This window comes from Somniosus microcephalus, chromosome 13 (assembly GCF_052327205.1).
Source record: "Somniosus microcephalus isolate GS21.2 chromosome 13, FLI_Smic_1.0, whole genome shotgun sequence".
NCBI classification, from domain to species: Eukaryota; Metazoa; Chordata; class Chondrichthyes; order Squaliformes; family Somniosidae; genus Somniosus; species Somniosus microcephalus.
In genome coordinates this window covers 140,409,435-140,419,579 of record NC_140999.1, presented here as the reverse complement: position 1 = coordinate 140,419,579, position 10,145 = coordinate 140,409,435, and the positions used below count along the sequence as shown (strand labels likewise).

Below are 10,145 nucleotides of genomic sequence, written 5' to 3'. Positions count from 1 at the left end.
CCTTAGAAAGAACACAAATTTTATTTATGCTAATTTTCAGATTAATACATTGGGCCTAATGTCTGGTACAACTTGCAAACAATTCTCTTTAATAATAAGCCAATCTTTTAATATTAACAGCATCAAGTCAATTGACCAGGACCAGAGTCAAACTGAAAAGTAGCTATAGTAATATAGCAATTTCTCATGTCAATTAGTAATCCTTATTAAAAATAAAAATAACAATTCAGGCAAAAACTCAAGCTATTTTTTCTTTTTTATTGATAAATCGCACAGATCTAAGCAAGACAATGCAAAATTTTATTATAATTAGCATCAGAGTACAAAAGTTTATGATTTAATACTTTGCTTAAAGAATATACATCAATATAAGTCAGACGTATTTAACCCCTTCTGTGCTAGCTCTTAGTTTTTGGAAAATCTTAGTAAATATATTTCTTTACATTGAATAAATGTTAAATACTTATATTATATCACTAGTATTTGTAAGCAGTATTTGACTACAATGTGTTAGTACAAATTCCATAAGATCTGACACTGAAGGGGTTAAAGAGGCAGGCACATAAGCAAATAGTACCAACAATGGTACAGGATCCGGAGAAACACGGAATAAAAACATTCAAATTTTCTACATTTCTAAAATAAAGATAACAACAACATGCTTTTGAAAAACAAGAATAGTTACTGAGAACTTTTTGGGGGACAAAGGTAAGCAGCAGAAATTTTTATATTACAAAAAATATAGTGCTGTCTTTAGAGAAGTTCTACATTCAGAAGAATAATATATTGCTCTTAAACAATGGCAGTTACAACCTCATTACATTTAACAGTGCAAATCTTCATTTTATCACATTCTTTCTGCTATCACACATAGACCATGACCCTTTATGAGTCAGCTTTCTGTAGTTGACCATTGCTAAGAACTTAGTTGGCTCAATAAATGCTTTGCTTGGTAGCTGCTTAGCAAAAAAAAACTAGATTTCTCTGCTGAGAAATTCGATATTTCATTTTACAGAAGTCTGTGGAAAACACACTTTTTTTTTGGCAAGCAGTTCTTTGAAATCTTTTCAGGACAATGACAGGAAGGCACTGCAGCAAAACATTCAGACAGCTGAGGAAAGATGGTGTTTCCTCGTGTACAAATGTGGCCACCATCCAAAATAAACTAATACAAAATGTCCTGCTCATCAATATGTAGCTACAACAAAACTGCAGCACTGCTGATTTTAAGGGGTTAAAAGCTGTTGGTAGAGGGATCTTGTGCGTCACTTAGAACAGCTTTGAGAGAATTGAAACAGCTTGGCAAAAGATAGCAATTGAAATAGTGTCAGAGCTGACAATATTCTAAAGCAAAACATAGTTCTGTAATAAACTGTACACAAATTACATTGCACATTACAAGAAGCTGACTCTTCAAAACATCTTCCACCTTAACCCAAATTACTAACTTTCTTTTGATATGTATTTATACATTTGTAATAAAATAGGTCTATAAACAAGACTTGAGCTATATTGTGCACTTTGAAATAACCCAATAATATTCAATAGCATAAAATATTCAAATGAAAGCAATAATGTTACACAATATGTCCAGATCCAGCTTTAAAAAGAACAACGTTCCTTACGGTGATCACTAAGGTTTGGAATCATGAAATTAAATTAAGCATGTAAATGTATTTCTACTTCAAACATTTATTATACCAAATGAATTCACATAGGTTTTTTAAGATTTTAGTTTTAAACATGTGAATTGTAAACTCACATAATGGATTGTCTAGCTTCACCCTGCTTTTCTGATTTATGACTTTTATTAAGTACTATTACTAATGTGCTTTACACTGTAGAAAAAAGGAATAGTTTATGAAAAGGAATTCTCGGAGGTTGACTAAAATTAGAATGTATATTAAATTTACGAAGATTATATATTGATGCAATACTCTTTTTTGACTAGTGAGAATTTCAATTTGTTATATAGGACCCAATAGGTTATTTTATGGGATTTGTGAAAGGATTTACTGGTAGGAGTACCCTTTCTTATATTTTTTAATTATAACTTTAAATCAGAGATGGGAGACCAAATGTAGATGGTACAGGAAACAACATGCTCAAAAGCAAAAGCTAGGAGATTTGTTCTCTCCATCATTGATAAATAATAGGCAAGAAAAAGTAATTTTCAAGAAGTTTCCTTCACATAGATTTACAGTATGAGCCAAATATCTCTTGACAGTAGATAAATTTAAGTGTGACTTTTTAAAGGAGAAAGAAAATAAAGTAATGCGCTTACAATGTAAGATTAGAAGATGCCATCCCTTTCATCTATATTCCATCATGGTTAAAGGCTTCTCATTTCTGATCCCTACATTACAAGCTATTTACATCAATTGGCAGTATTCCTACTTGATTATAAAACATATGAAACACTGTCAAACAAACCAATGAATTCTTTATAATCAGTTATTATGGAATGAAAATATGTAAGTAGAACTGAAAATTTAAGCAAGCTAAATATAAACATCATAAAAAATTGAAATAAAGTCATCTATAGGAAAGCCACATTTGGGCTTTCTCAAGTCTACATTCAACACATCAATAAAACCATTTTGAAATCATATAATATCATCTAGGTGTTGAGACTAAAGGTTAATGTACCTATTTATAAAGCAGAGAATAGACTGTTGAAGAAACAATGCTGATTGATCTCTAATGTGGCACCAAATTACAAACCAGTCCTGTGTGTTGGGGGCTTTTCAAAACAATTGGTTTCTCATAGGAAAACCAAAACGCTCAAGAAATAGTCTTTTATAGTTTAGCAAAATGGGGGAATTGAACACCCCTTTCTTTGTGGAAGAGTGAAATATGAAACATTATGGGGCCTAAGTGCTATTGTCATCTAACAGTATCACAAAGGATCATTTTATAGTGCCATTAAGTTGAAAATATTTTTTTTGTCCCACAATATGGCAGTTATCAGTAACAAATTAATATTTATAACGTTTAAATCGAATTCAGCTGTGCATTTATCCTTACCAACCTTTGGAATTACATTGGAAAGGAATAACCCCTCACTGTGCAAGAAACTTAAGGATCATTTCAGTAGGATAGGTACAGGGGAGGGTTTCACAATGGATCAAAAACCAATTGAACTTTCTGCTCCATCAGTATTGGAAGATCAGTAAGCGCTGTTTTTATAGACGGTGGGATTGTTCGCATAGCACCAGTGCTGTGCAATATCAAAATGGGGTTACAGGATTCACAAAATCTCTGAGACCAGTGTGTCACCAAAAACGTTCCAAACATTCGGTGGAAACACTCCAGGGACCTCACTAATAACTAACCCCAAGTTCCTATTCATTAGGCACGAAATGCTCCAGCTTTTCTAATGGGGGAAGAAACAAGCCTGTCATTGAGATTGCTGTTCTACACTGTTAGTGCCACTGATAATGTTGATAACAATCACCATCCCAATGGTATTTTGTTCTAGATCCCAGGTGTCAGGAAACACATCCTGTGTTCTGCGAAAATGAACAGTGTGCAAAGGCCTTGAATACCTCGAGCTCTGCATCATCCAATTAGTTGGGGCACCAGACTGATTAAAGCTTCATTAATTCAAACCATTTAGCTAGAGATGGCTACAATTGGAACAACCCAGGTGCTACGTCATCAGTAATTGGTTAGCATGATAAAATTCCAATTACCTATTACAGAAGAAATTAATGATCGTAAAATAACAACAAACATTTAACCTGTGATAGTTACAAGGGTTGTGTTGTGGCTTTCAATAAGGATAATTAAAAAACCCCAAAATACAGACGGCGAAACTGGAAACAGTTGCCTGGGCATTAGAGAAGTTTGCACTCTGAACAGAATAACTTTAAAAAATAAACACACAACATGTACACCAGCTATGTTAACGTATAGTTGATATTATCTTGATTCTTTCTGAAAACATTGACAATAACTTCACTCTCAGATTTAAAAAAATAAGTAGATTCGATCGTTATAAAGAACTACTAGCACAATGGCAGTATTTCTTGAAATAGCAGTAAGATTTTTTTTTACTTTTATATATATGTGGTTTAACTAGTATATTCTACAATGGGAAAACTAATTATACACAAAAAGATTTATTTCTTAGAAGCTTTATGTGAACAATTAGACGTGCAATGACTGATGATGGTTAAATAAATTGACAAATATTTGGTGCATCAGCATAAATATTAATTGCTCTTAGATTGTATGATTTTCTCACTGTAATCTTGTGAGATTGGTAAATGTAACTTCATGTCAGAGTTATGTCATCAATATCCCAGAATGTGGCAGAAACGATCTAGAGCTTCAATACAGTCCATCGATTCTAACTGTACTCTTTAAATGGTTGCTGCACTCCACTGGACATAGAATGACTTACTACGTTTGATGGAAAGCTTATGTTTCTGCTGATCATTCACCAGTTATTACTGCTCAATATAAGCCAACAAATTATTTTAGAAAGCTGGGAGGTTCTTTTAGTTTTCTGTATCTAGCTGCTGCCTACAAACAATATGGTCAGTAAAATAAAATGCTTTTTTTTAACTTTTATCAGTGCTCAAAATGGCATAGTACAAGCATATGCCAATGTAGTATGCTACACCACCTATATAAATGAGCTGAGATCATTTTGGTGCTGTGATCTGGGATGCCAAACTGGCATAGGTGCACATTCTTATAGTTAACCAGCTTATTCCTACCAGCACTTTTCATTTTCACTTCAAACCGTATTTGGATCTACTCTACGAAAATGGTTGCAAAAATATTTGAGGCCCTTCCCTTGTAATTAAAGAAGTTGCTAGGAAAAGTTAAAAACAAAGCTAAAATATCCAATGGAGAGGGCTACAGTTCAGTCCTTTTTGCAAGTTTGAGTGGAAATGGGTGCGATCCAATTGGACAAAAGTTGACATGTGTACACTAAAAATACAGTTTTTGGACCCAATGAATGAATGGAAACAATGAGGAAAAGTTGCTAAGCTGAAGTTCCCATGATGATTAGTCAGAGTAGCCAACTCCTTGCCAGCATATTGTTCTGTGCAGCTGAGTGTGACCCTTTCAGCTGGCCTGTTGGTAAACACAGGGCACCACTGGAAGTGTAGAGGGTTTCCGAGGTTGCATTAGGAAGCGTTCATTGTGAATTTGTTGGGTCTAAGACTGGCTTCTCGCTGTAATTCCAGAAAGATCTTTTCTTATAATTTCATTAACTGTAAAAAAAGAAAGAGAAACAAAAAGGAACCACATTAAAATCCTTGTGCCAGCTGGAGAATGGAAAATACATAGTCAAGTTCACTTGTCACTAATTGTTAATAAGTACATTCCTCAGTTATCAGATAAAAGCAAATCTAAAATTATGAGAAGGCTGAGAAATCTCACGATAGATCACGGTGCGATCAATATCAGCACTGTGATTGGCTAAAATCCTGGTACACTCAATGGGGGTAACTTTCACTTCTGGCGATGGTGTGAAAGAGGCCATATTGGATCAGGTGCCCATTATACACCCAACCAGGATATAATTTGAAATTTCCCTTTCTGTTGATTTCAAAGGAAAATCAGGAGTGGTGTATAACCGGCAGCCGATCCGATACCATTCATTTTAAGCCAATGCTTAAGGTTAAAATGACCCCCACTGGGTCCACACCTGGATATTGGTTCATGAATGATTCAAATTAATTCCATGCCGTTTACAAGTTGACTTCATCCCACAACAGGGCTTGAGAATTCAACTTTGGACTGTTTCATTTCGTCGCCTCCCATTCCTCTGCTTTTGAACACAGTATATCTCACCTGATCTCTGCCATGCCTATGTAACCCTTATATCCTCTGCATCCACTTGCAGATCTGAGCCTATTACTTCCAACTCTTTTTTTCCCCTTCAGCCCCTCTTGGGCCCTTCTCTCCTTCCCCTTTATGTTACCTAGTCATGTCCCCTTTCATTTGTACCCTCTCAGGTTCTATGCCCCCCCCTCCCCCAACCCATTACTACTCCTTTGCCTTACTGCTCTGCTGCTGACATCCAAGGCTTAAATACACTTGTATAAGTCCATGACTACCCTATGTGCATCTCTCAACATTCTCCAAAGAGCCCTTTGAGCCACTTGTCACTGTCTCCTTACAAGCAGTAACTCTAGCTGCACCATCGATCTGTCGCTGATGTACATGTACAGCCTGCTCCTGGAGGCTAATCTGACCAACCTCCTTCCTGTTCCACTCACTTTACCCACCGCTGCCCCTTTGGACTCTGCCAGCAGATCAATGATCACCGCCCCTCTCTGCATTTCCCTTTAGAATGGCTATTCACTCGGAACATGGCCCTTGCCATGGCCTTTGCAAACAGAATCTAATGACAGTTGTGAAGTAGGGGCACAGTTATAAAAGGGGTTTTAACCTCCAGGAGAACATTTTAATATTCAGATTTGCTTTGTGTCAAAACAATGACTGGTGTGATTAAATTCCTGATCTCCTCACACTTAGATTACTATTGTCTAAATAAAAGCATGATTCCAGGCAGCCATGAAAGCTGAACTAGAAAGAAAATCAGGATGCAACAGAAAGCAAACTCTTCATTAAGAAATAAGCACTGGCACATGCACAGTGATTGAATGGCAGCAATGAATGAGAAGCATGCATTTATCTAGCTTTTTAGCAGACTACTGTCCAGTTTTTGCAATTGGCTTTTCTTTCGGGTCAGAACGTGGGCTGAAACCCACAATAAACACAAACCTACTCACTCATTACTGTCTAAATAAATTCACAGCATCATTCAGCATCAGAACCTTGTATTGTTTGAGTCATCAACAACAAAAAATAGACTAACATTTTTCAAAATTACAAAATAAACAAAACCATATGTACATGTAATCTTGCCAATAAGGAACTCCAGTGTGTGCATTTATCTCAGCTTTAGAGATCCACCTTGAAATTCATGCATTAGTCAAAATTGTACTTGAAAAGCAGAGAAATACAGAGTGGACATTCACTACATGATAGCTCTACATGACCACAGGAAGGTAGTGAAAGTTTTTTTTTCCATTCTGTCAAATACAGGCTTCAGCATGTTTTTCTACAACTTCCTGTCTCTTGTGTTAAACAAGGAAATGATAACTGTGAGTAAGTGGAAAGTTTAGTTGCCCCCTCAATCTATTAATAACTCGAAGGTGAAAGGTGTGGGCGGTAGTCCTTCGATGCCCCATTCCCTCACCTGCAGCAGGTGAACACAGACACAACCACAGAGTGACTGTCAGTATTTTGATGCTGCAGGGATTTTTAAAAATGCTGTGGGACTAACTGTGGCTGTTTTTCAAAACCATCCAAAATTTGAGTGGATTCTATACGCTGAAGAGATTAAATAAACCTTGTGGGAAGATAAGTGTTCTTGTTTTGGAAGAACAATGTATTACTATGTACCCGAGAAAAAAAGACAGTGAACTGAATTACTGTCAGATGTAATGTTTAGTGTATTAAAGGAAATGCCCTCCCTTAGTTACTTATTTAGGTTTAAAAATCACTTGGACAGAATAATGCTACAGTTAGTACCATAAGAAATAAACATCAAAGTCGTTCTATGTAATAACAGTCACTGTTGTTCAAAAATAATTTGTTGTGTGAAGCCCTTTGTGAAACTTGGACATTGTAAGAGGCTATAAAATGCAAATATTATTGTTCTTTATTTATTGGACAAACTCGATTCCTGGCAAAACCAAGATGAGTTTGCTCCAAGCATTGTGAAACAACATCCTATATTGGCTATTGGGGTAAGTTTGAGCTGCAGACAAGCTAGTTCTGTTGCAATGAGTATGCTATAGGGAAGTTTTCTTATTTCAGCTGTGCCTTTTTAACAGCCTTTTAATTCAGTAAATGCAATGACATCAAAGCATCACCAATTGCCCCAATCGCACTTCTCTATTTATTAATCTGGTAAATTACTAGACCACCCTCCCCCTTCCCAGATTCCTTACTTGGAGAAGCCCCAATCTCAGCCAAGGTTTATGGCAGAAAGCAGGCGTTTCCTGCCAAAAGGAAAATCAGAGGACGAGTCACTTGTAAGATCTACAGTTCTTGCAGTTCATATTCATTAATAATCTTGGAAAAGGCAATGGAATGTCATAACCAATTTACAGTGTCCTAAGGAGATGACAGCACTCAGTAAACCTCGGTGGATAGGTCCAAGCATGCAGATAGATTGATTTATATTGCTGCAGTCAAGTGCACGTTGATCACACTGTGGAGATGAGCTCTCCCTCACTAAGGTGGTGTTTCAGTGTCTTCATAGAGATGGTCCTTTTATATTATCTGCGTGGGTTGCTCCACCTCTAAGTTTTGAGAGGCAAAAATTATAGGCCCAGAAAATCCTCTGGGGTTTTGCTAGTCTCTAGAACCCACCAGAAAATGGCAGTGACCTGGTTATGTCAGCTCTCTGAAGTTTCTGGCAGTTTCCAACATATCTTGTAAGTGCCAAACACTCTGCTTGCCCCTTAGAAGGCGAATCTTGTCATGGGCGGGAAGCCAAGGCCCGGAGCTCCCTATGCCTGGTATTCCCACTTCCCTGGGACCTAATTAGAGGTCAGTACATTCAGTGAGATGAGGCATACCAGCCTTCAGGTGGGCATCCCACTGGAGGGGGCCGACCAGACCAGGCAAGGGCCTGGTCCCCTGAAGACAGATTCATTTTTTTTTTTTTTTACACAGGGGGCCAAAGAGGAAATGGCTGTGGTGGGTTCAGAGCCTGGGCACCCCACCCAATGGAGGGCAGGTGCCAGACTTTACAACGGCAAGTGGGCACCCAAAACATCATTGCCCTACATGGACATAACATCATCATTGTTACTAAAATGGGAATGCCAATGCACTGTCATGCCAGGAACAAACAGACCCTGATCCTCACAAGCGATGCACCGATAGTGCTCACAAGTTTCAGCCCAAAAAGGGGAAATTATGTGATAAAAATGAAGTTTCATTTCAGTTTAAAAATATAGCTTCAGTCAGTACCATGTCCTGAGCTCAACCCGATAAAATAGTAATAGATTAGCAGATTGCAAAGACTGACTAATTCCACCACCATAACATCACTCCTGCCTCAGCCCATCAGCTGCTGAAACCCTCATCCATGCTTTTGTTACCACCAGATTCCATTATTCCAATGCTCTCCTGGCTGGCCTCCCATCTTCCACTCTCCATAAACTTGAGCTCACCCAGAACTCGGCTGCCCATGTCCTAACTCACACCAAGTCCCGCTCACTCATCATCCCTGTGCTCGCTGACCTACATTGGCTCCAACAATGCCTTGATTTTAAAATTCTCATCTTTGTGGTCAAATCCCCCCATGGCCTCGCCCCTCCTCATCTCTGTAACCTCCTCCAATCCTACAACCCTCCGAGATCTCTGCGCTCCTCCAATTCTGGCCTCTTGTGCACCATCCATTTCCTTCACTCACCATTGGCGGCTGTGTCCTCAGCCATCTTGGTACTAAGCCCTAGAATTCCCTCTCTAAACCTCTCTGCCTCTCCAATTCTCTCACCTCTCTTTGACCAAACGTTTAGTTACCCGTTCTAATATTTCATTCTTTGGTTCGGTGTCAATTTCTGTCTGATATTCTCCTGTGAAGCAACTTTGGGACGTTTTCTTATGTTAAAGACATTGGCCTAGAAATTCACTTTGGGGCGGCCAGCTCGCTCGCGCCCAAAAGTTAGCGCTGGGCGGGGAGGCATTAGCGCTCGCCAGATATTCGTCTTCTGCACCCCAATTCGGAAGCGGGCGCTATACCAGGGTGTGCCCGCCTCCGCTTGGGGCGCTGCAACTGAATATCGGCGCGCTAGTTGCCGCAGCGCCACCCGCAGTGGAGCGGCAGACTGCGGTACTGCAGGCCTTCCTCCCTCTCTTAAGGGGGAGGTGCCTGCAACAGCCGGAGCCCCGATCGCGAGTGCCGGCAAAAGAGCCCGGCACAACGGAGAAGTGCCGGGCTCGCGGAAAGCAGCCGGCAATGCCGCGGGGGGGGGGGGGCGGTGGAGGAGGCCGGGGAAGGAGGTGCGGGCAGGCGGCCGCCGCAAAAGCGGCCGGCTGCACCTTCCGCTTTAAAGCGCCCCACTAAGGCTGCAGGACGGCCCCGTTTTCTGGTCGCT

At 39.2% G+C, this 10,145-nt stretch overlaps 1 protein-coding gene across 2 annotated transcripts in view; it reads right to left on the bottom strand.

The window, feature by feature from the left end:
- Nucleotides 1–238: 238 nt before the first annotated feature.
- The window catches only part of LOC147108617 (nuclear factor of activated T-cells, cytoplasmic 2-like), a 184,110-nt gene continuing 174,203 nt past the window's right edge, over nt 239–10,145 (bottom strand). For both annotated transcript variants that reach the window (XM_086005303.1, XM_086005304.1), the window contains one exon: nt 239–5,231. In XM_086005303.1, coding sequence (XP_085861429.1) covers nt 5,217–5,231 — 15 coding nt within the window. In that variant the 3' untranslated portion in view covers nt 239–5,216. The remainder of the gene's footprint in view (nt 5,232–10,145) is intronic.